This window comes from Cynoglossus semilaevis, chromosome 1 (genome assembly GCF_000523025.1).
Source record: "Cynoglossus semilaevis isolate Cse_v1.0 chromosome 1, Cse_v1.0, whole genome shotgun sequence".
In the NCBI taxonomy this organism is placed as follows: domain Eukaryota; kingdom Metazoa; phylum Chordata; class Actinopteri; order Pleuronectiformes; family Cynoglossidae; genus Cynoglossus; species Cynoglossus semilaevis.
In genome coordinates this window covers 20,852,505-20,877,525 of record NC_024307.1, presented here as the reverse complement: position 1 = coordinate 20,877,525, position 25,021 = coordinate 20,852,505, and the positions used below count along the sequence as shown (strand labels likewise).

Below are 25,021 nucleotides of genomic sequence, written 5' to 3'. Positions count from 1 at the left end.
ACTTCTTATTTTATGATTTATCAGGAAATCAGAATATTGTCAAATAATTTTGGAATTTATATGAAATTGCAAGGTTACTTACAAAAAGGAAACTTACTTGGATACATAAATGCTATTCGAGTGTATAGAAAACCCCAATGTTATACACCTATTTGATCTCTTCTTGTTAATGGCTATTAATTCAAAATGTAATTTATAAAAATAGTTTATGCACTTTGCATTAAGCAACCAATCAGGATATATCAATTTATTTTTTGATAGTTTCATAATTAATACTATATAGATATATATATATGACTTATGGAAACTTCAGTTTGAAGATTTAAATATTCAAAAATACATTTGTGTTTTTTAAGTACACAGATGTGGATTCTTTACTCATTGTCTCTGTGTTTTTTCAGTGAGCTACAGCCTGAACATCCTCCCAGTCCATTCTCCTTCTCGTTGTAATGGAACTGTGGTAGAACGAGGACACTGCCATCCTGCTCACTCTTGGCCGCAGCACTGGATGCGTTGCTCGAGGCTTGTCGTTCATCCTCTGCAGACAAGATGCTTTTGACTAGGCATGTGATGGCTGCGTCGATGTTGGTGTTGTCCTGGGAGAAACAGAAAAGACACAGAGTCTGTCAAGTGTGATAATAGCTAACCACGAGTCAACAGATTTCTGGCAAGAATTTAATCACTATATTTAATATTATTTTAACATCTGCTTTCTTCATTTGCAAATCAATTCTATGAGACTCAAATGCTGTAATTGTGAGGGCAACATTTAGCATCTTAAGGAGAAGACCACAGCTTCTTGTGAGCCACAGTATATTAAATGCAGAATAAACTTTAAAAAAAAAGGAAGACAAATTGGATGTAAATTAACTGCGAAACAATCTACTGCAAGTTTCCTCAAACTTGTTAGAAAATATCTTACATACATTTCAGGGTTTGAGCTTCCTTATCATGCTTCTTTAATGCATTTATTACATAACAATAGTGGAAATAAGAATAGTCTTTATTATCCTAGTAACTCTTACCTTTGCTGAAGTTTCAAACCAGTCAACAAATCCGTACTGCCTTGAAAAGTTCTCCAGTTTGGGCAGTTTGGGGCACAGGCCGTTACGACTCTGGTCACACTTGTTGGCCAACAGGACAGCAGGGACTGACTTCCCATTTTTCAGGGTGACCTGACGGTGGGGTGCAGAGAGTAACAAATTGACCAGCTGTCGACTATTTAGTACTACGTGAGTACTGGTTAGAATTGTGAATAGAACTGTGTTTTTGGATAGAAGTTACTGTAGTACAGCAGGAAGGTCAAGTGTTTACCTTGGAGTCCAGGTCTCCTTTCCACTTGAGGACAGCTTGGAAGGTGGACAGCCTGGTCATGTCGAAGACAACGAGGGCACCCACGGCCTCCCTGTAGTACACACGGGTCATGTTGCCATAGCGTTCCTGTCCTGTAGGAGTGGTACTGAATCTGAGTCACTTTTACACCTAAATACTCAAATTGGTTCATTATTTGAGGGTGAAATGTTTGATAAACCTGAAAGGTTGATTTTCTCTGTGACTGAGGTTCAGGTTAAAAATATAGGAGTTTAACAAGTAGTAAACATTAGCGCTACATGTCCTAACATGAGAGTACTGGAACACCACTTTCCTCACTTTCTGATAAACATCACATGTTCACTTAGCAAGCAGAGTACCTCTGAGGCTACTGGATCACATACTCATCGTATACTGCAGAGTACTGCTGAGGTTGACTCAGGCAAAGTGAATAACAAAATTACTGAGAAATGTGTGTGTGTGTTTGTTTGTGGCTCAACATGTGAATAAGATGTTATCAGGCAGCTAACTTCCTCCACATGATTCTATTATAGAAGTGATACAGATGAACAGAGATCACACACACACACACTTCTAAAAGCATCTAAAAGTTAGTTTCTGTTGTGTGTGCCAGTACTCTGTACTGTATGCATGTGTATTTGTATTTTAGTATCTCCTAAGTACAGTCGTCATGGGAGTAAAGTCCACGGAGTCTGAGTCAGACTTCTTCATGTTAATGCAAATAACAACTGTTATCTGCCGTCAAGTCGCTTAACAGCTAGAAGTGTGTGTGTGTGTGTGTACTTGTCAGTGGACATAAGAAAAAGACGACAGAAAATAAAGAATGTCAGTTTTCCCAAAAGGCATGTGCAGTAAAATTCTGTGCAATTACACGCACAGGACTTCTTCATAGGGCTCTCCTTTCAGAGCAGCTAATGGGACAGACAGTGAGACGCATTAGAGCGTAGAGAGTCCACGTCGTCTCTGCAGAAACAGAAGTGGTCGTCCAGGGTCAGTGACATTTTCTGTGCAAACACTTCTTGTTTTCAAGCGCCATCGCGGTGCGTCAGTGTGAGAAAATGGAAGGAAAATGAAGAAATTGTAATACTGCCACTTGTAGCAGTATAATATAATATAATATAATATAATATAATATAATATAATATGACTATATGTTTCAAATACATGCAAGAACTTTAACATAAAGACATATATCTAACTAACTGAGTTCTTCTGTTATTGTGCCAGTTTATCCTTCCTATAGCCGTTGTCCAATCCTGTTCGACAAACCTATACCCCTGAGTCTCGTTATTATTTCTGTTTGTTTTTCAGTACTTACTCACTTTAATTTCCATGCTTCTTAATTTAATACTCCACGAAATACAGAAATCATTAGCACCAGACACACAGCACCAATAAGCTGCACTTTGAATGCAGCTCAACACATCTCAGGTTAGTTGGCTGGGATTTGAACCGGCAACCCTGCAATCACAAGCAGGAACTAACTAGCAGTAGGCTATGGGCTGATGATGTGAGATGTAACATTTGCCATTTTAAATCAAATGACTAGGAGGCTCCAGTTCTTTTGGACCACGTATATTCTCTTTACGCACCTGCGATGTCCCACAGCTGCAGGCGCAGCACAGAACCGTGCTCCCAGTTCAGGACCTTCAGGGCGAAGTCTACACCGATGGTGGCTCGGTAGTGCTGGGAGAAGACCTCGTGCACGTAGCGCTTGATGACGGACGTCTTCCCCACACCCAGGTCACCGATGACCAGCACTTTGAGCAGCCGTTCCTGGTTCTGCTGCTGCATCACGCCTGCTGCGTGTCCGTGGGAAGTCCGGTGTTTTACCCGGTGACAGAAGGTCTGAAGGTCACATGTGGAGACTGTCGGCTCCAGATGGAATTGATCAGAAGTCCAGTGGAAGGGTTAGAGTTTGAAGAAGCAACTTTTACGCAAAAATACCATAAAACGATCTGAAGAGGTGGAAATAAAGCAACATGGAGGTTTTCTGTTTAAGACCTGCGGTGTGTGTGCACATCCTCCTCATCATCATCATCATCATCATCGCAGCTCCTCCTGTTTGGTTTTGGCCGCGAGGAGGAGAAACTGACAGACTGAGTAGGAACCACGCCCCTGCTGCTTATCTCTAAAACAAACACTGAACTTCTCTGATCCAGGAATCTTCATCGACAACAAAACAAGTTTTAACTTCACTTCACAGAAGTTCGGATTAGGGCCTTAATAACTCACCTAAGGGAGAAAGACGATTGGGCGATTGTGGTGTTCATGTTGTTACAGTTTATCATCATTTACCTCACTTGGCAACACTGAGTCAATTTCTAAAAAACAAACTAACAAACCAAACAAAAGCATAAAGAGAGTTTGGAAAAATCAAACGGTGAACAAGTTTTGTTTCTTCTATTGTTTTTTCTCCCTTATATAAACCAAAACTACATTTCCCATCATTTATAAACTTCTACCGACTCACTCTTATCAGGTTTCTCAGTAAATTGGCTCCCTCTTGCGGACGTGTGGGGGTTGCATTATGGTTACATTACATTACATTAATATTATTAATTGAATTACATTCACGTGTACATCTAATCTAGTCTATTCACTGTATTTTTTAAAAATAGCAAAATTAAATATACATATATATACATATAATATATTATACATATAATAGTGCACAAAAAGTAATAATTAAAATTAAAATATATAACTTCCAAATTGAAATAAAACATCAAACAACATAATGTGGCTTTTTCTTATTTTATTTAGATTTATTTGGAAAAAGTATATATTTAAATTCAAATTTTAATTTTGTTATTACTTTTCTTTAATTAAGGCTACTCTTATTACTAGAAACTATGGTAGCAAATAAGAATCTTAAACTGTCTTAAATTCAATACATTTTACACTAGTTCATTTTTTTTTACTCCGTTTGCCCTTTGTGCAAACATCCAACCCTCAGTGGGGTGTTTGACGGTTTGACCCATAATATTTATTAAACATGCAACGATTTAATCAATTCATGTTTAGACATATGAGTAATGTTTGAGGAGGAGAAACTGACAGACTGAGTAGGAACCACGCCCCTGCTGCTTATCTCTAAAACAAACACTGAACTTCTCTGATCCAGGAATCTTCATCGACAACAAAACAAGTTTTAACTTCACTTCACAGAAGTTCGGATTAGGGCCTTAATAACTCACCTAAGGGAGAAAGACGATTGGGCGATTGTGGTGTTCATGTTGTTACAGTTTATCATCATTTACCTCACTTGGCAACACTGAGTCAATTTCTAAAAAACAAACTAACAAACCAAACAAAAGCATAAAGAGAGTTTGGAAAAATCAAACGGTGAACAAGTTTTGTTTCTTCTATTGTTTTTTCTCCCTTATATAAACCAAAACTACATTTCCCATCATTTATAAACTTCTACCGACTCACTCTTATCAGGTTTCTCAGTAAATTGGCTCCCTCTTGCGGACGTGTGGGGGTTGCATTATGGTTACATTACATTACATTAATATTATTAATTGAATTACATTCACGTGTACATCTAATCTAGTCTATTCACTGTATTTTTTAAAAATAGCAAAATTAAATATACATATATATACATATAATATATTATACATATAATAGTGCACAAAAAGTAATAATTAAAATTAAAATATATAACTTCCAAATTGAAATAAAACATCAAACAACATAATGTGGCTTTTTCTTATTTTATTTAGATTTATTTGGAAAAAGTATATATTTAAATTCAAATTTTAATTTTGTTATTACTTTTCTTTAATTAAGGCTACTCTTATTACTAGAAACTATGGTAGCAAATAAGAATCTTAAACTGTCTTAAATTCAATACATTTTACACTAGTTCATTTTTTTTTACTCCGTTTGCCCTTTGTGCAAACATCCAACCCTCAGTGGGGTGTTTGACGGTTTGACCCATAATATTTATTAAACATGCAACGATTTAATCAATTCATGTTTAGACATATGAGTAATGTTTAACGAATATGAATACAACTTTCGTTTAGTCGATCAATGTATCTCCGAGTTCATTGCAAAACGCTATTTTGACTTTTATTGGATTTTTAGTTTTTGACGGTGCTGCAACTGTCGCTACGTTTTTGCGCCTCTGTTCGCTGCTTTACGGTAGTGGTACTGATGCGGGATGAGTCAGGCTATGTGGTGGAGGGGACGACGATGATGATGGTGGTGATGATGATGATGATGCCATTTCATCAGCACAGTGAAACCATCGCAAACACTGAGATGTCTTCCCGGGATTCCCCACAGACAGTCTGCGCCCCTGTTTCACCAAACTACCGACAAAACAGGCGCAACTGAGCCGCGTTCGCGCCTCCACCCGCGGCCGCTCCGTGTTTTTTCCGGCTGCGTTTCTTTTATCTTCTCTCGGCTTTCGGCCAGGCCTGAACCACACACACACATACACACACACGAGTTCGGGGCCTATTTTCTGCATTTGTCTCCTCCAGACTCCGCCATCTGGACCACATCTAACCCATTGGGTTAAATCAGTTATTGTAGTCGCTGTTTTGCTGCGGGACCCTCTCCTACAGCCACCCATTCATCCACCCAGATCCTTCGGTGCCATGGAGCCAACGCCGGCCTGGTCCTGAGGAGTGTGGGAGTAGCAGAGAAAGCAGTCCGACTGTTACAGTCCTCTTCAGTCCTGATCCACGTAGGTTTTTTTTTTTAAATCCTCTGCACCATTTACACCCAGTCATGTCTGTTGCCATAAGTCTTGTCGGTTTAACTCTATTGGCGTTAATAATAAGGAAGTAGTAGTTTTGTTGATCAGCCACTGGGGGGGTAACTGCAACTAGAACTATGATAGGGCTTACTTTGACTTGATCCATCATTTTGGTAAAGATGTGACAGATTTGTGATGCCACTGTCTTGGGTTTTAGGTCTTAGCTCTGAGAAACTGAAGCGTCTATATGTCATGGTCCTGTTTAGAGGAAAATGCATCATGAAACATAGTGTATAACAGACTTTCTGTTAAGTACAGCAGGATACACACCAAGCATGTGCATCAGAGGCAACAGTAACGTTGTGTAGCGTGTACAACAAAACACAGAGACAACCACACAAACTGCAGAAAGATTCACTCACAGTTGTAACAGCGATCAGTTGACCTGGTTGGGAGGTTAAACTGGATTTAAACTGGAACTCCATTTTATTTCTTTTCATTTTTCTATATTTTTGACCAAACCAAAACAGGTCAAACATGCAGAGGAGGGATATGGTCTGATTTCAGATACAGGGTGGCATCATGACAATAACATTTTTGGATTAGTGTAAGGTCTAACCTAAGCAGCCTAGCTTTCACATTGTGTAACTGCAGGGTGATCCAATGACTGTAGAGCAACGAGGTTCTAGAAGTCATCAGGTGAAGTCAAGAATAAAAACACAAGTCTGGTTTGAGAGATTCTGAATACAAGGAAATAATTATTTTGTCATTAGCCACTAGGGGCAGCTTCAATAGTTACAGTAGGAAGAGCTTCCCCCAAGAACACCCACAAGGCTACAAATAAACATCCTCAGGAGTTCAATATATTCATGTCTACATTAAGGTCTTCTTGAATAACAAATATCACATCTATAAACAATAATAATAAGAACAATAATAATAACCACGATTAGTAACAATACTGGGATATTAAAAAATACTAAGACAAATGCTATATATATGTATATATATATATATTAGACTAAAATGTTCCAACATATTTTAGAAGTCATTCATGTTATCTTCATAAATTAATTGGAATGTTCATGAATATTTTTCAATGTTTTACAATAACAGTACACATTATTAAGGTAAAGTACTTTATAATGTGTACTTTTAGGATTGCACTTGGTTGGTTGATCCATATGCAGTATGTTTTATTATTTACACGTATGCGTGAACGTACTTTTAGCTAAGTGATGTTGTGATAATATGTGGGGTTTTATTGACTGGTCCATGATTGAGCTGAAACGCCCCCGAACGCATCAGCAGGATTTTACTCACCAGGGATTCAGCCACTACTGTTTGCACACTGATCCATCCATGCAACCTGACTCCAGAGAGAGACACAGAGGGGGGAGGGACAGGGAGGAGGAGGAGGTCAGAGGGTTGATGGGAGGCTGCAGGAAGGAGTCCTCCTCCATCCAACTGCTCACTGGAGAGTACAGCAGAGATTGGACAAATATCCTGGATTAGCTCAGGTTATGTTATAGTAGTGAGTACACAACGTATGTTTAAAGGAAAAGATTGAAAGTACCACACATTACACTACTGCAATACCTTAAAAAGGATGTTGAAATAAAAGTAGGGATAAGGGGGAAAGACAGAAAGGAAGGAAGGGATGAGGAAAGGCAGAAGTTGAGCTGGAGGCCAAAGAAAGGAAAAAAGAAGAGTTAAATAACAGAGACAGTAAGACAGAGTTTTAAATAATTTTAATAATGTTAAATAACAGAGACAGTAAGACAGAGATAAAATGAGGAAACTAAACAGGGTAGGAGGTGAAGAAAGGTGGGAGGGTAAAATGCTAAAAAGAAGACAGTGAGAAATGAAGATTAGATGAGAGGGTGTAATTAAAGAACGGAAGAACTAAAGGAACAGGACTTTAGGACAGAAGGTGAATAATAGGGGAAGGAAACCACGGTAGAAATTAATGAAGAAGGAATAAAAACAGAAAGGAAGAAAAGAGGGGAGCTAGTGTAGACAGTTGGTTTGAATTAAAGAAGGAAAGTAGGAAAGGACAGAGAACACAAGGAGAAACAAAACCCAGCTTTATTCATCAGTGTACACAGATACACCAACAATAAAATCTGTGGTCTGCATTTACTGTAACCCCATGACAGAGAGCGCCACTCCTACCTCCTCCTCCACCTCCTCCACCTTGGAGAAAGAAAGAGGGAAAAGGAGGAAAAGTCAAAGGTAGGAAATGAAGCAGGGGCAGTTAGATGGAAGAGAGGAATGACACAAGGAAAGGAAAAGGCAGGACTAAAAAATGAAAGACAGCTGAAAGGTAGGCAGGGACAAGAGAATGAACAAAGTGTGGGGAGGAGGGAGGGGGTACTAGGAACGTAAGGTTAGTAGTTATAAATGAATGGAAGAAGTGCGCGATGTAAGGCGGTAAGAAAGCAGTACGACTTGGCCGTCTTTTATTTGTAATGTTACCGTTTATTTCCCTGCATGTCTTTATTGGTGTGTGTTTTCTGTCGTCTTTTCCCTCCTTTCTTCGGCTCTCTGACACCTGTGCAGCGCCCACAGCGCCACAGACGCCGATAGTGAACGGCAGCGACAGACAGGAGGACGGACGGAGACATGGAGGCCATCTGGCTCTACCAGTTCCGGCTGATCGTCATCGGGGACTCCACGGTAGGGAAGTCGTGTCTGATCCGCAGGTTCACCGAGGGTCGCTTCGCTCAGGTCTCCGATCCCACGGTCGGCGTGGACTTCTTCTCCCGCCTGGTGGAGATCGAGCCCGGAAAGAGGATCAAGCTGCAGATCTGGGACACGGCGGGTCAAGAGCGATTCAGGTAGGACAGGAAGCGGAGAAGAAGAAAAAGAAGCCGTAGAAGAAGAAACGGGCTGAAAAGAGTTTCGGGGGGAAACATAGAACACGCATTTACAGCGTTGTTCGTGTACATGTAATCATTAAACTCTCCGTTTACGTCATCACACGTTATTTTATACATGGACACATCCAGACACAATGTCAGACGTCGTTTACATTGTATAACAAATATATGAGCATTATCTATATAAGACATACCTGTCATATAACTGACAAATAAATATATAAAATGCAACAAAGAATAATTTTAAATGTAATATGTTTATATAATCAGTATAATTGGAAAAGTACATTCGACAAAAATATAATCAATCTAGTATGGTGGAATAGTTTTTTCTCAAGGTTGGTAGGAATAATTGTTTTCACTATTTTAACTTTAAAGTTACATTTTTTATAAGTTTAAAAATGTCCGCTTTGTTGACTATACTTTCTGAAAATCTTTAACTGGAAAAAGGAAAGTAATGTTTATTTATAAGATGTTTTATTTAAATAAAATTAATAAGAAAAAATATATATCAATATGTATACCAAATAAATTCATGTCTTAACAACACAGAGGTCAGGTTAGTGGCAAAAATTTAGAGAAAAACAAAGCCTTCTGCTTCAGGACGTGTGACATTTACTTCATTTCATTATTAAAGTTTGATTAGAATAGCTGGTAAGAAAAATAAGGATTTTATGCAGAAATTTGGTTCAGAGAAATGTAATTTTTTCAAAATATTATATGGCAAAATGTGAAAATATTATCCCAACACCACAATGTAGTTTCTATGTTTCTGTATAAATGAATACATTTGATTGAGAGAAACTATGTTCAACATAAAAGATTTTCATTGTGGTAGAAGATAAGTTGATCTGGAATTGAACAAACTGTTACCAGCAGGGAAGTTCCGCAAGGACGTTACCGTCATTCTTGAGTTACCACGAAACTGAAAGTGTCAGCTGCAATTTTTTTTTCTCAGTACCATTGTGTGGATGTCTGATCTTCAGAGAGGTAGACAGGCATTTTGGCTGATGCTTTTGTGAAAGTATGTCTGACTTTAAACTTGTTGTGGTGCAGCTGAAAAAACCTGCTGGTCAGATATAATTGAAAAACAAACAGTAAGAGGAATTGTCTACTTTATACTCAATCCATGGTCAGATTTTTCACACTTTACTTGTTATATTCAGCATAAGTTTCTCTATGCAAGAAGTTGTTGATTTACATTAAAGTTAGCCTGGGGTCGTCAAAACCTGAATTTCTACCTGCAGAGTTCCGGTATACAAATGGTGTTTGAGAAAAGAAATTGAGAAAACAACCAGAGGGAGAACTTTCAGCCAGAGAAGAAAAATAAGTTCCCAAATAAGGGAACTGGAACATGTAAACTATGGGAAATAATACATTTGTATGTATGATAGTGTGTTTAAGGGAACAAAGTAAAAATATTCACCGCAGACTGAAAATATAGTCACTCTATTTGGCATGGTTTCAGCAAATGCAACTGAAAATGCAAACTCAGTGCTGTTTGAAATTTCCTGTCTGTGCTGAGAATAATACGTTGTCTCACATCAACAGGGTTGTGAGTTCCATTCCAGACAGTAGTGTAAAGCACTCTGCGTCATCAGGACCAGAAAAGTTCACACCATTCATCCATTCACCGTAGGCTAATTTAGGTCAAGATAAGCCAGCGAAGAGAACTTTAATGGTGGATGTGGTTGGTCCAGGCTTGTGTGTTACAGAACACTACTTTATAATTCCCACATATTTAACTAAATCCATCTTACTGTCCCAACAGTGCAGTGTGCAGAGTCAGAGGAAACAAAGCAGCAAAGGCTTCATTCTTCCTCCTCACAAACACACGATTGATTCACTGCTTTACTATATTTGTTAGTGCCCTGGTACAGTCCTCCGTGACTTTGATGTTTCTAAAACAGCGTAGCAATCAATCCTATGGTGAAATAATTTCAAACATGAATCAAGAACTGACAAAATATCATTGGAATTTTAATTGGTATTGATGAGTTCTTCAATTTCTTTAGTTGAGTTTATTATGTATTGTTTCTGTTCATGTTCACGTGGTCCCCAGTTTAAAAAATTATATTTTACAGTATATATTATACAGTGATTAAAGGCTTTTTTTTTACTACAGCAGTTGATCATTTTTACTTTCATTTTTCTACAGGTCCATCACCAGGGCCTACTACCGCAACTCTGTGGGTGGGCTCCTTCTGTTTGACATCACCAACCGCCGCTCCTTCCAGAACGTCCACGACTGGCTGGAGGAAGCTCGAAGCCACGTCCAACCACACAGCATCGTCTTCCTGCTGGTGGGACACAAGTGTGACCTGGAAGCACAACGCCAGGTGTGTTGTTGCACATTCCCTGAAGGAATTTGTATGACATATACCGGGGTCCCCAACCACCAGGTTGGGAACCAGTACCCGTGGTGTGAAAGAGGTTAGGGACCAGTTATAACCCAGATCTTCTGAGAGTTTTGGCACAGTTTCATTTTTGTTGTTCTAGGTGACCCGTCAGGAGGCAGAGAAGTTGGCTGGGGCGTATGGGATGCGATACATCGAGACATCGGCCCGTGACGCCATCAACGTGGAGCACGCCTTCACTGAGCTGACCAGGGATATCTTTGCCTTGGTGCGGTCCGGCGACATCACGATTCAGGAGGGTTGGGAGGGGGTGAAGAGTGGGTTCGTGCCCAATGTGGTTCACTCCTCGGAGGAGGTGACGAAGAGTGACCGCCGCTGTCTTTGTTGATCTGGAACCTAAATGACGGTACTGAAGGTGAAGGAAGGAATCAAAAGGAAAATGACTGACGGACTGCGGCATTGGCCCCGTGATGGAAACCTTTGCACCGTCTCATGTTTTTTCTTTGATAATTGGTGGATAGGCTGAAGGATTCAACAGAGGAACATCGTCGGCATGGGATGGAAGGCTGAAGCAACATGTCTACTTCCATATACATGTTACTAGGTCCAGAGGAAGCACACAGATGCTCGTCCCCGTGTGAGAGCTCCCATGATTCATGATCTTTTTCTCATGGCAGATTTCTTGCTGGAAATCCCTTCCAGTCTGGGCCTCAGAAATATAATCTGTTTCAGTCCATCACCACAACAAAACAACTCTCTTTCTGTCATCACTCTGTCTCCCATCATGCCTTTCTTCACCTCTCATTTCCACAATAACTCCAGGTTTCCTCTCCTCCAATATGCAACTACATGGTGGGCCTTTTTATTTTTCTGTAGTGTCACCCTCTTAAATCACATCTCCTTCTGGACAAATTGCACCACATTCCACTGTAAGAGATCAATTGAGGAATCAGAGGATACAGTGGATGTTCTTCTTAGATCTTTCCTGTTGTCTGCAGTACACTCTGATGACACTGGATGCACAGTTACACCTGCTTGTTATCATCTGGTTTGTAACAGACTCCTTCGGTGTGTATACAGTCTAACAGAACAAGAATTTTCAGACTGTCTTAACCATTTCTGACTCTGTCACTTTAAGTGGAAACTTGCTTAAGTGGTCTTATAGTAATGTGGGAGCTGGGAAGTATCTTTTGAGGTTGGACCTCCTGAACAGTGGAGCTCCAGCCGGTTATTTGAATGGTAGTATTAAGAAAACATAGCATTGTTCAGAAGCTGAAGACGAATCAAGCAGACAACATGGAGGGAGAACATGATGAATTTATGACAGAGAGACTCAGCCGTGCACCAACAAAGATGGACAAGACTGTAACATAAAGCCATGAGAGTCAGTGCAGCAAAATGACACAACACAGATACAGGCACAGGGACACTACAAGCTAACATTTATTTTGGAGTATGTTGATTTCGCGCCTTCTCTGGAACTTCTGGATATTGTTTTTGGTTCTGTTCTTTAATGTGTTAGAGTTACCACTGACCATGTTGATAAATGTTACAGATACAGTAAATAAATCTGCGGTCAGTGGAGCATTTGTAAGTGCAGGTGGCAGTATCACCCACTGGACATGGTAAGATGTCAGTGATTCTTATACTAGAGGATGGCACCGCCCCAGATGGGTTATGAGTCACAGAAATGTGCGACCTGGATGATTTTTGTCAAATATAATTAGAAAAAATGGTTAAAAAAACAAAGAATAGAATATTGTGAACCAAAATTGGAAAAATAAAACAATATCTTGATCTTATTTAGTGAGGTTTTAATCAAACTTGTTTTTTTTACAGTTGCCAAAAATAAATGTAACATTTTAATCAGTTTATCTCTAAAAAGGATTCTGCCAGGACAGATAGTTTCAAGCCATTTCTATAAGATACACCTGACAAATCTTTTCCTTTGCGATTGTATACAAAATTAGATTATTATCCACAAGGCCACATGTGATCAGTCCCTCATCCTGAAGCATGCTGTTGGGGTGAAAATCATGATTTCCTGCTGTTGGTGTAACTTTTTATTCACATGAACAGTGATCGTACACTTCCTCTTTACAATTCCTCTTTAGCTGTACAGACTCTACTGTATAACACGGTTCAAAAACCTTCCTGGTAAAAGCCGACAGTTTCTCTTCCTCTCCTCTAGTAATCTATCTACCCACCAAAAATGTACTGAAAAAATAAAAACGTGACTGGAAAAATAACGTAATTTTGTGATGTCTTTACTTTACTAACTTTCTTTCATCTTTTTTTAAATACTCTTGTACTGAAGGACCAATGAATCTATGCCATGTCAAAAATAATGTGAACGTTTTGTCAGTCCTGCCATAAGTATGAGGCATACAGAATGTTATAATTCTGATGTTCCTCTGTTGCAGCAAGGTAACAATGGATGTAAAAATCTAGACTATTAAATATATAAAACGTTAATACCAGAAAGCTAAAGACGTGCAAAATGAGAGAGCTAAAAGATGGAAATGATATAATACAATACAAGTGGAACTGGTTCAAAGGCACAAAAATGCATAAACTGTAGCTAATAAAAATCTGCTAACCCATCACGAGGACAGCTACTGATTTACTGACACTACGTTTGAAGCAAAAAAGCCTAAAGTTTACATTTCTTGTATTATGGTGGTTTCTGAAACTAAACTAGTGTTATATTGAAACCCAGCAAACACAATGGAGTGCCCCGAAAAGTGACGCCTGTATTTTTACAGGTGATTCAAAGTGATGATGTTGCCCCCTACTGGCCATTAAAGAGAATATTGGCTGGGAATACAGTACTATAATCTTTTTAAGAACCCACCCAAACAAGTGACTATTACTAGTAATAAAACACCAAATTAAGTCATATTAATTTAGCCTAACTGTGACTTAATTTTACTTCAACTCGGTCAACCTATAATGCAAGGAACAACAGCAGTGAGTCATACCATGTTGAATGTCCCGGATGCAGTTGCAGTCTGCGGACGTTAGAGGCAGCAGAGGCCTTTTCCTTTCTTTAGACGCTCGGAATGTGTTCCTGAAGAAGGAAGGAGCAGCCTCTTTCTTCAAGATGGCGGCGACCATAGACAACAGCAACGCCGCTCAGGCGAACAGGAAAAAACACCTCGGAATCCCCGAAGCAGCGTTTGTGGTTCGTTTAAGTCTACTCTCCTCAGCGCGTGACGGTGCTCATTATAGAAATTTAGCCGGTTAACTGACGCCATGGCCGGGTGCGACGGATTTGCGGGTCGAGTCATGTTAGCTTTGAGCTAACTGGTAATCTCGGTGTGTGAGATGGACTGGGCGGCTGCTCGACTCCATCTATGGACATGACAGACAATTGCTGCAGCAGCTGCGGCTCATTTTAACTTATACATTTCATCATATATTATTTTGTTTTGAAACAACAATAGAAGCAGATTTACCATCAACGGTTAAACTAAAACAAGCAATGGTTTATATAACTTAAGCTTGAATGAAATTATTAATATTGATTTGCTGAAAATTAAAACCATGTCATCATGATACCGAACTATTTGTAATAGGGGTTATCGTAACGCATAAATAATAAGTAAAAAATTGTTTTAGTAAATCAACTTTTGTTTTTAAAATGTGTACTTGTCAAATCATTCACCCATCAGCATGGTCAATAACCACAATTCGTTTTTGTTCAGTTATTAATGTTTTTGTGCAGTAAAAATAAAGAATATGATGTTCACAGCAGTGTATTTGCAAATTCGGTTCTAGCCCACCCGTTGTGGTTTAATTTTTTTGTTATTCTATTTCAGGAGGATGTTGACACTTTCATGAAGCAACCTGGCAATGAGACAGCCGATGCAGTGCTGAGGAAGCTCGACGAACAGTACCAGAAATATAAGTACATGGAACTCAACCTGTCACAAAAGAAACTCAGGTACCATAAAGATTTTTTTTTTTCTTCAATCATATTCTCTCAACAGTATTAGGGATTTTTGTGGATTGTTGTCAAAACAGCTTAGTACAACCATCCATACCTTTTTTTTTGACCTAGTTGCTCTTTTACATTTTAGGTTGAAAAATCAGATCCCACAAATCACCCAGACGCTAGAAATCCTTCGACACATGCAGAAGAAAAAGGTATAATTTCTAAAGATTTTCTTGTAGATTCTTTTTTAATCTTTGACAAATGTTTAACACTGGATAATTTTCCATGTATAGGACACCACAGAACCCATGGAGACACACTTCCTGTTGGCTGACAATGTTTACTGCCACGCCACAGTGCCCCCTACAGACAAAGTCTGTCTATGGTTAGGGGTAAGCTAAGCACCCATCTGTGGTGGATTATTCAATAACTGGTACTAAGTATTCAAAAAAAAAAAATCTATGTATTTGTTCAGTGATCACTATTTCATGATTTTCAATCAAAAGCTAATAATTTATATATAATTGGTCACTTTTTGGCTATCAATGTTCTTTCAATGGTGCCACTTGGTTTTTCTGTCCAAAGGCTAATGTTATGTTAGAGTACGACATTGATGAAGCCCAGGCGTTGCTTGAGAAGAACCTCTCAACAGCTTCTCGCAATTTAGAGACACTTATGGAGGATCTGGATTTCCTGCGAGACCAGTTCACCACCATCGAAGTCAGTATCCTTTTAAATTCTAATTCAGCACAGTGGACAAATACAGTTGCTTTATAGCAGAGACTTCAAAGGATCCTGTTTGAGAAGCATATGTTGGGGTATGTACAGTAAGCACTTATATCATTAAAATGTACCTAATGGGACAAATAAAGTACTTTTTATCACAGGCTGAGTAGATAAGCATACAAGCAATTGACAAATACAGGTTTGTTTCCAGCTTTAATTTGTGATTAAAAAAAAAATTAGTCAATGTGGAAAAACTGTTGCACGTTTCCCTGCTGTTGTTCCTCAGCTTATCAATTACAGACATGGCACGAGTCTACAACTGGGACGTAAAAAGACGCAGCAAAGAAAATCTCCTGAAATCCACGGAAATGTCTTAGTATACACGTATATCTTCCCTGCAGCTAATCTTCTTCTCTCTAGTCTTTAAAAAATAAAGAAAATAAAATCTGTCTCCCAAAATCATGTATCCTCACCTGAGTAGCTTGGAACAAAGACAGCAGGTTTAAAAACGTATATGAAAGCTGTGGTGCTGTTTGATTTCACTCTGTTCTGTTGTTTGCAGTTGCCCTAAGTGAAACAGGATAAAATCAAGTGCATGAATCATGGTTTTTGTTCTTTTAGTTCTTTTTCTTTTAAAAAAAATGTCCTCCAAAAGCTCCAATATCACTGTTGTCTGCCACTTTGTTACTTTTTAAAGTATTTTTTGAAGTAAAACTACCAAAACCTAAGCAAGGAGAGAAAGAAGTTCTTCCGTCATTGTTTCTGTTACTTGATTTGGTTTTTCTCTTTTCTTGGATCAAAGGGCAGAAATTTACAGGACAAAACATCTGCATATCATCCTCTCCATTTCCAAGTCTTTTTGTCTCATACATCGTCATAAAACATTAAAGATTTTTTTATTGGGCAAAATTATGAAACTGTTATCCTTTTGTTGTCTTTAAAATGTTTTTATAATTTCCAAATAAAATTAAATTATAAGAATACAGAATAAAACCCAACGCTAGCCCTCAAACTTCCCAACTTTTCTTGCAGCTCCCCTTTGTAGTTGAGGCACCTGTCGAGCCACCTCATTTTAGCAGTTTCATAGTGCGTAAAAATTCCAACCAAACTATTCTTTGGCATTGTAAAAAAGTTTTCAATGAAATAATTAACCATAAATCATTACATATCAAAATATATGTGTCTGACTTTGGGATTTGGCAGCGACTGCGTTGTCTAATTTCTTTTGATTTTGCAATTTAAAAAACCTGTATGCTGTGACAGCATCTAGTCAAAGCAGATGTCTGGCGCTTTCCTTAGCAAATGTCCATGAAACTACAAAGAGACAGTGCACGCTTGCTAGAGAAGAAGTTCAGATTTTATTTGCAAATGTGAAAAGCTTTGTTCAAAATAGCAATAGACAAACGGAGCCCCTGATATCTGACTGCACAACTGAACAGATGCTGTGCATCACATTAAAGCTGTTGTCAGTGGCTGAGATGTTCTTTAGTTTTTTATCTTACAGCTATCACTAAAATGTTCTGTCAATTTGATCAACACAAAAACACACACACACAAATCTGACAGAAACCCTTTCCCAAAACAATACAAAAAACAATGAAGAACCAAAAATGCTCATGTGCTTAAACAAAATGAAGTGATTTTTGGAGGGAGCAGTGGAAAGGTAACAAAAAACGACAGGAAGATATCTAGCCAAAAAGTCCCGAAGCTAAAAGAAATTGGACACAGATTTAGAATAAAATTAATTTTAAATCTTAAATGACTTGTGTTGTAAAAGACATTGGAAATAAAGATAGTTACGGATAATAGATCAAAAGCATTATAGAGAAACACATATAAGGTAAGATTAGCCTTAAGATAGGTTCAAGGCCTATTTGGTCTGTATTTTTGCAACTGGAGAGCATTATATTAATTTTATTTAAATAATCTAAGTGGTATATAAGGAGATATAAGAAAGATGCCATCGTGTGTTGCTGTGTCTTTACTGTAGCCTAAGCAGTAACACATTTGGAGTTTTGTAGAAGTAGCTTTCTGTGCAAACAAAAAAAGCAGTTCTGTGATAGCTTTAAAACTGGTTCTCAAACTGTGGTATGTGTACCACTGGTGGTACGTGTGCGCTCTCTAGTGGTACGTGGGGGAAATTATTATAATATTTTCACATTTACATTTTCAATTGAATAAATCTGCAACATACCATGCACAATTAATACAACATTTAGACATAAACATCTTTATAAACATTTCTAAACATCTCTCCTGTGGTGGAAGCTAACAGTGAAGGCCTCTGCTGCTATATTCTAATGTTGGTCATCATGGTGGTACTCAGAGAGATCAAGGTTTTCTCAGGTGGTACAGAGTAGAAAAAGTTCTAGAAGCACTGCTTTAGAACATGGATAGGTGAGCCACTTTGGTCTTCATTTTCTTTTTACCAGTAGAACCTCTAGTCTACCATAAATGCTATGATCCTAAAGGAGCAAGGTTTGCATAAATAATACAGATTTTTTAAAATAACTTACTTAATAACATGTTCTTCATATTATTATCAGGCTAACTGATTTTTTTAATCACTCATAAAACCTAAGTTTCTGTAGACACATCAGAAGTCTAAGACTCAGGGTTGACTGCTGTAACCACCAACGGTGCCATGTTCTTCCCTTCGTCAGAAACACCTGGGCTGAAAAATGGAAAGATTCTCTCTGAGAACAAACAGCTGGTAAAGCTGTAAATATGAGACTGTTTTTCAACATTGAAGAAAGACACCACGCCCTCCTCATAGTCCACATACACCCCGACAGTCAGAGGCTTCTCCTTTAGAGCCAGGAGGACAGAGGGCGAGTCCAGAGCCCGATACTCTTCCCCGTCCCTCAGGCGCACCGTCCAGTAGCCGTTCTCTGGCTTGGATGTGATCATGCCTTTTCTGTTGACAGACTCTTTGACTACACCCAGGTCCCAGAAGGTCTTTGTCCCCACAGCGACCTGGTTAATGAGTCAAAAATATTTATAAAACCAACAGGATCATATTTACACAAGGAGTCTTTGAGGAGACCACAGCTTTGTCTCAAACTGTAGTCCCTTCATTTCTAACACACTGCTGAGTTTGAGGCACTCAAGTTGATGTAGCTTGTAACAGGTAGTAGCAGAGTTAAGCTATCAGCTAATTACAGTGAAAATACATTGTACCACAATTGCTGTTCTCCAGGAGATTGCTCTAAAATATACCTGATACTTGATGGTTGTTGTTTTTTGTTTTGAGTTTAAATATTGTTTTCATTTCTTATTTTATTGTTACTGGTTCATGAGCTAGATTAGCAAATCACTATTACTAATTACTATAAAAATAAAGAAATTCTTATTACTTAATTTCTAGTATTAAAATCTGTTCTAGATTCAGTTTTATGTTGTGATTATACCTATTTAAGAAAAAAACAACTGACCTGGAAGTAGAACCTCCCACACAGGAAGCCTGTCTTGGCCAGGACACAGATGACAGGGTCAAATCGTTGGGGAATGTCAGGCACAATGTGCAGTAGCTCAGCACGACCAGCCTGCTTCCCATCAGCAGACAGGACGATGTTCGGATGTGCAGTGTCGGGATCTAACACTATGTCCACTGAGTTGATGAGACACAGAGAGTTTGAGGTGAGATGACGTCAAACGACTGATGTTATACATGGGCAAACCTTGTGATGTGAGTTAAGTTTTATATATAAAATAGCATTGTTTGCTTAAAAGTGTTCATATAAATGTAAATGTCAGTTTACCAGCATATTTCTGCATCTTCTTCATCTCTGTCAACAAAAGAACAATGAGAACCACTGTTATGTAGTTTTAACTGTTTTCTTTTACTCTGCGTGACACATCCAGAAGCTTGTGGTGTTTTTTGCAGATAAAACCCCTTAAACTTTACCTTCTTTCTTGAGGCTGTCCAGCTCATTCTTTAATGTGATGTCCACCTTGGACAATGCTTTCCTAACTGTCCCCACACAGAGCTCAGTGTGGACAGTGATCTCCGTCCACTTTCTTGAAGGTAGAGGGGAGGTAAGCAATGGCAGCTTCTGTGTTTTTGAAAAAGAAGAAGTTAGTTTTAATTTCTTTTTTCTATCAAACCAAAACCAAAAAGAACCCTTTAAGGTCACCTGTAGGAGGTGCAGATGGTCTTCAGTGTTCTTTAGCTCCTGCAGCTCTCCATTTCGCTTCTTCAGCTCCTTGATCTCCTCCTCTAGCATATCAATGACCTCTGCTGCCCTCCTCTCCTCTGCCTTCTGCTTGTCCTCAATCTCTGTGATGATGTCACTTTGTCTTTCTTGGACGCAGCGGATCAGAGATGTGAAGAGACGATCACTGTCTCTCTTTTCTCTGTCGGCATTCACCTGCAGGAAGAGTCAGAAAGTTGTCTTTGACCGGACCAAGAGACAGTCATCAGAGACACGTAGGACACCATCACTTTGGAACATGGATAGCTCTGCTAATGACAGACACGACCTACCTGACAGAGAGGAGTTACAGCTTTGCTCACCAGCAGATGGTGCCTGAATTGACTGTCTTGGTCAGGGGTGGACAAACTGTTCCTCAAAGAGCTGCTGTGGCTGCAGGTTTTTGTTCCAACCAAGCAGCAGCACACCTGACTTCACACATTCAAACCACTAATACAGACTTCAGACAGCTGATTGGTTGGACTGTGTGCTCTTGATTAGTTGGAACAAAAACATCCAGCCACAGCATGCCTGGTCAAGGTGGCCTACCCATAGAGCTGGCTATGCTGCTGACCTTATGAAGCTTCCATTAGTGGTTTCATACTACTCACCATGCTGAGCTTCAGATAGCTTTTGATCTCGTCAATTTTGTTCAGTCTTTCCTGGGTCATCCTTTGGAAAACATCCTCTGTCTGCATCATCTGGATCTACAACAGATCATAAAATGTAGTGTGGCCTGACAGCCATTGGCATTCCCAAGATGACTGAATAGCCAAGCTCTCCTTCTTACCATTTTTTAGTTAGGTCTAAACTAAAAACTCTAAAAATATTAGTAGGAAATGCATTAAGACTTGCATTTGCCTAATTTCGATGTTTGAAAACGGTTTAAAGTTTCAGCAGTGAACCATGGAAAACAATCCAGTTTCATTTAATTGCTCTCAAAACTTTATTTACTACAAATAATTTGCCTTAGTACGTCAATGCACTAGTGACGGGCAGATCAATTAGATTCTCTCCCACTAGGAGGCAGCAGATGGCCATGAAACCTTTAAAAGAAGGACTCAGCGCTTTAGACAAAGGCCGTGTGTTTTTTCTTAAATTCCTGTGAGTATATCAGGGTTGTGTTCAACAAAACAACTAAACCAAGTATGGGTTAGGAAAGTAAGGGAGCAACTTCCTAACACCTTTTCCCACCTTCCTCTGCTCACTTTCAACCTCTATCGTGACGGCCTGGTGGTCTTTGTGCTCAGTCTCCATGCAGAACCGGCATATACAGCTCTGCTCATCTCTGCAGAACATCTCCAGCAACTTGTCGTGTTTCTTACACATCCTGTCTTGCAGGTTCTTCACCGGCTCAAGCAGCCTGTGCTGCTTCAAGGTGGACACTTTCCGGTGAGGCTCCAGGTGGGCATCGCAGTACGAGGTCAGACACACCAGACAGGACTTCAGGGCCCTGACCTGGGTGGACGTGGTGGCGCAAACATCACACACCACCTCCCCAGGTTGGGCTGAAGACAACGGCGTCGCAGACGTGCACACAATCATATTTTTAAATGTATCCGCCAGCTCTTTGAAGGCTGTGTTGATGCTCAGCTCTGGTCGAGGGCTGAAGGACCGTTCACAGGTAGGACACTGACAAAGCTCATCACAGTCCCACGTCTCCTGGATGCAGGCATGGCAGAAGTTGTGTCCACATGGTATCGTGACTGGTTCACTGAACACTTGTTTACAGATGGAGCACTGGAACTGCTTTTCTGATAACATGTTCGTCAATGAATTATTACCTGCAGAACAGTAGAAAAATGATAAAGTGAACACTTAACAGTAGAAACTGTCTAATGGGTGGTTTTAAGCTAACTCTTTTTGCCTTCTGCTTAGCTTACCCCTGGCTAAGAAGAAATATTGCAACTTCCTGAAACCCTACTCCAAGTTTTATGGCTACCCTTAAAGTGATATACTTTCGATTCTGTCTCCTTGCAAATACAATCTCCTTACTTTAAATGCCTTCTATTAAAAATTTGTTGTTAAAATTGCTTAAAAAATATGACAACTCTAATGAAATGTTGTTGGTTGAACTTGATTATCTCAAAGTACAACCATGGTGAATTACATTTATATGTCATCATAAAACAAATGTCAGATGTTTATTTTAACACTTAGACTTTGCACTGTTTGGTGTGTAACTGACTAAGTACACACTACACACCCACAAGCCACACTTACACTAGCACTACATTAAAAAAATGGATTAACAGAGGATAAAAATAAAAGTAGTTCTATATTTATGCTTCATAAAATTTAATTTGTAACTTGTTGATTAAGAAAACACATGGGCAAAGTAAATGTAATCTATGTCATTGGTTTGGAGTGAACAGTAGAGCACAGCTAACGTTTCACTGTACATTGCCTTTACTGAGATACAGTGGTTGGTTCTGCATTTTCACTGTAAAGGTTTCAATAAGCTACGCTAACTGACCATTGGATGCTGGATAGCTTTATGTGCTAACACAAGAAAAATACATTTACTGGTGGGGTGAGACCAAATTCACCCATGGATTAGCTTTACGGGAATAGGAAAACTAAAATAAGCTAAGCTATGCTAAGGAACAAGGTTTAATTCATTATATAGCTATATATGCTTAAATAGACTTAAATAATTAACTAGTACAATTGTTTTATGACGCATATGACACATTAGGCTATGTCTGCTAAGATGAGCAGCAGAGTAGGACTATATAAAGTAGTAGGACTGCCACCATTTTTAAAAGCTAACATTGTTTGTTGACCACAGCAACTGGGGCATACTTATTTAACATGCTTATTTTTATTAGGCTAGCAAACTGGCTAGTAGCTACAGCTAATTTAGCTGTATAATTAGCGTTGCTAGCATATCGTAATTCACACCAGATTGGAACTACATGTGTACAGTACAGCTCCTTGGCATTTATATTATAGTAGGCTAAAGAGGGCTAAGCTGACAAGATATTCCTTAAAGACTCACTTTTCTTTTACTGCACAACTAGCTTTATGACCCAAGATAAGATAAGCTAAACAACTTCTGTGTGCAGTGTACTATTTAGGCAGTTAAAGAAGAAACATTCTCATGTCAGCACAAGCTGTAATCAAGATGTTAAGCAGAAACACATAGCAAAGGATTAACATTTCAGACTTTGACCTAATTATTACTGCAGAAGCAATACACGGGTAAGAAACATAAGAACCAATAAGACTAGCCTTGTGAGCCTAGTCGTAAAAAAAAGTATAATTGCTGAAACAACCTGTTACATGATATGTTTAGGAACATTAGCAACATTAGCAACATAAAGCTGTGGTTCGCTGTACATTTTTTTCATGTAATTTGTATTATTTACTGTATAGGAGTGTTGTAAAAGTCCACATGTCAAATTTTACACAGCTTTGCATTTTAATAAATATTAACCTGTTATTGCAAGTTTTCCTGTACTTACAGTTGCTGCTGACACGCTCACACTCTCCGCTTGGGTTCAAGTGGATGAGTTATGAATGCATTACAACAGCAGCTCAGTGAAACGAAAGAAAAAAAGAGGTCGAGTCAACACAGTTATTCATCAGCTCGGCCCTCCCTCACTCCTCAAACCAAGAGTGAGTCTCTTTGTCTCTATATTTCACTTAACCTGATATTATGGAAATGGCAGTGTTTGCACCACAGCAAGCTGCTTGTTACAGTGCCAGTAGTCCTGTTCATGATTACATGATATGGCATACGAGTGTGTGTCCGTGGAGCGTGAGATGATGTGTTTGTGTAAAAACAGTGCACACACAGAAAATGACTATTTACTTCACGGGTGTGTCGTGGAGGCTCCTAACATTTCCACGCCTGATCATTTTTGCCACACCTGCATCTAAAGTTAACAGAGGAGGAATGCTGCGGATCATGTTCATCAACCTGCCACTTTGGCAACACACCGGGTGCACAAACTAAATATAGTTTATTATAATTACACACGCTTTCCTTTTTTATTGAATAAATACGCAAAAGTTAAAAGTAATAAATATAACTACAAATGAGAGAAAAGTGAAATCTTTGTCCAAAAACAGACAAAATTACAATTACTCTGTTAAAAATTTGTTTAATATTAGGTAAATGTTGGCAAAAGATAGACAAAACTCTTGTAACTTATTATTTTATAATGTACCACCATACCAAGTCTAATTCCTTCTACGTGTAAATATAACATCATAATAAATTAATAAAAAATTATAATAAAAAATATTCTGATTTTGAATCTGACATAGCCAAATGAAGGGGGAAAGATAAAGTTAAAAGTTAGCTTAAAGTTAGTTGAAACCTAGCCCAAAACCTCAAAACAGTAAAAGGAAAACAAATTAAAAAAATCTTACCACAACTAAAACATTGTACCAAAATAATCAGAATATTTGTTTTATAAATAACTGTTATGTTGTAAGCTAAAAAATTAACCTAGCTTAGACAAAGAAAAAAGTTATTCTGATAAATGTGTACATTTTGAAAATAACTCAAGCTCCAGCATTAATCTACTGAAGATCAGTAAAAGATGTCCCCTAAATTACTGACTCTTAACCTAGACATCATTGTAGACTATTTTCCACAAGCCAATTGATCATGTAGGTCAGCCTGAAAATAGCATCACTGTAAGCTAAAGAAATAGCTGAACATCAGCCAAAGTAAACTGCAAACTCCCTCTAGTGAAACGGTTGATTTGTTGTCTTTAAACCTCCACCACCCATTCTTTGAATACAGTTAATAAATCAGCAGCTGGCGTTTCAGCTGTGACAACGGCTGTCTCATATAACTGTAAAGACATTCACTCTTATGAATTCTGTTGTTTTGGTTCTGTCTCCATCTCTAATTTCAGGGA

The 25,021-nt window shown here is 38.7% G+C and overlaps 4 protein-coding genes and 1 long non-coding RNA gene across 7 annotated transcripts; 2 read left to right on the top strand and 3 right to left on the bottom strand.

Annotated features, from left to right (window-relative positions):
• Nucleotides 1–166: 166 nt before the first annotated feature.
• Nucleotides 167–3,822, bottom strand: LOC103384476 (ras-related protein Rab-38). The gene is made up of 4 exons (XM_008318009.3): nt 2,925–3,822; nt 1,315–1,445; nt 1,026–1,175; nt 167–596 (listed from the first exon to the last, which is right to left on the bottom strand). The coding sequence occupies exons 1-4, from the start codon at nt 3,124–3,126 to the stop codon at nt 375–377; spliced, it is 705 nt and encodes a 234-aa protein (XP_008316231.1). The 5' UTR covers nt 3,127–3,822; the 3' UTR covers nt 167–374.
• Nucleotides 3,823–5,145: 1,323 nt separating this feature from the next.
• Nucleotides 5,146–13,537, top strand: rab39bb (RAB39B, member RAS oncogene family b). Of its 2 annotated transcripts, none has more exons than XM_008318027.3 (4): nt 5,146–6,037; nt 8,612–8,889; nt 11,090–11,270; nt 11,431–13,537. In XM_008318027.3, the coding sequence occupies exons 2-4, from the start codon at nt 8,675–8,677 to the stop codon at nt 11,674–11,676; spliced, it is 642 nt and encodes a 213-aa protein (XP_008316249.1). In that variant the 5' UTR covers nt 5,146–6,037; nt 8,612–8,674; the 3' UTR covers nt 11,677–13,537. The 2 variants fall into 2 exon arrangements, with proteins under 2 accessions (XP_008316249.1, XP_008316257.1); XM_008318035.3 differs by lacking the exon at nt 5,146–6,037 and adding an exon at nt 7,816–8,482.
• On the bottom strand, nt 5,827–8,639 carry LOC112488133 (uncharacterized). The gene is made up of 2 exons (XR_003051890.1): nt 8,528–8,639; nt 5,827–7,523 (listed from the first exon to the last, which is right to left on the bottom strand). It is a non-coding gene; the product is annotated as an uncharacterized LOC112488133 (long non-coding RNA).
• A 787-nt stretch (nt 13,538–14,324) lies between the features above and the next one.
• On the top strand, nt 14,325–16,863 carry vbp1 (von Hippel-Lindau binding protein 1). The gene is made up of 6 exons (XM_008318046.3): nt 14,325–14,472; nt 15,110–15,234; nt 15,371–15,437; nt 15,519–15,617; nt 15,811–15,949; nt 16,252–16,863. Exons 1-6 carry the CDS (start codon nt 14,392–14,394, stop codon nt 16,326–16,328), a joined length of 588 nt encoding a protein of 195 aa, XP_008316268.1. The 5' UTR covers nt 14,325–14,391; the 3' UTR covers nt 16,329–16,863.
• Nucleotides 16,864–18,215: 1,352 nt separating this feature from the next.
• Nucleotides 18,216–24,060, bottom strand: LOC103384925 (E3 ubiquitin-protein ligase TRIM39-like). Of its 2 annotated transcripts, XM_008318629.2 has the most exons (8): nt 23,612–24,060; nt 21,339–21,928; nt 20,756–20,851; nt 20,088–20,321; nt 19,859–20,006; nt 19,713–19,739; nt 19,386–19,561; nt 18,216–18,927 (listed from the first exon to the last, which is right to left on the bottom strand). In XM_008318629.2, exons 2-8 carry the CDS (start codon nt 21,906–21,908, stop codon nt 18,556–18,558), a joined length of 1,623 nt encoding a protein of 540 aa, XP_008316851.1. In that variant the 5' UTR covers nt 21,909–21,928; nt 23,612–24,060; the 3' UTR covers nt 18,216–18,555. The 2 variants fall into 2 exon arrangements, with proteins under 2 accessions (XP_008316851.1, XP_024918630.1); XM_025062862.1 differs by lacking the exon at nt 23,612–24,060 and having other exon boundaries at nt 21,339–23,596.
• Nucleotides 24,061–25,021: the final 961 nt, after the last annotated feature.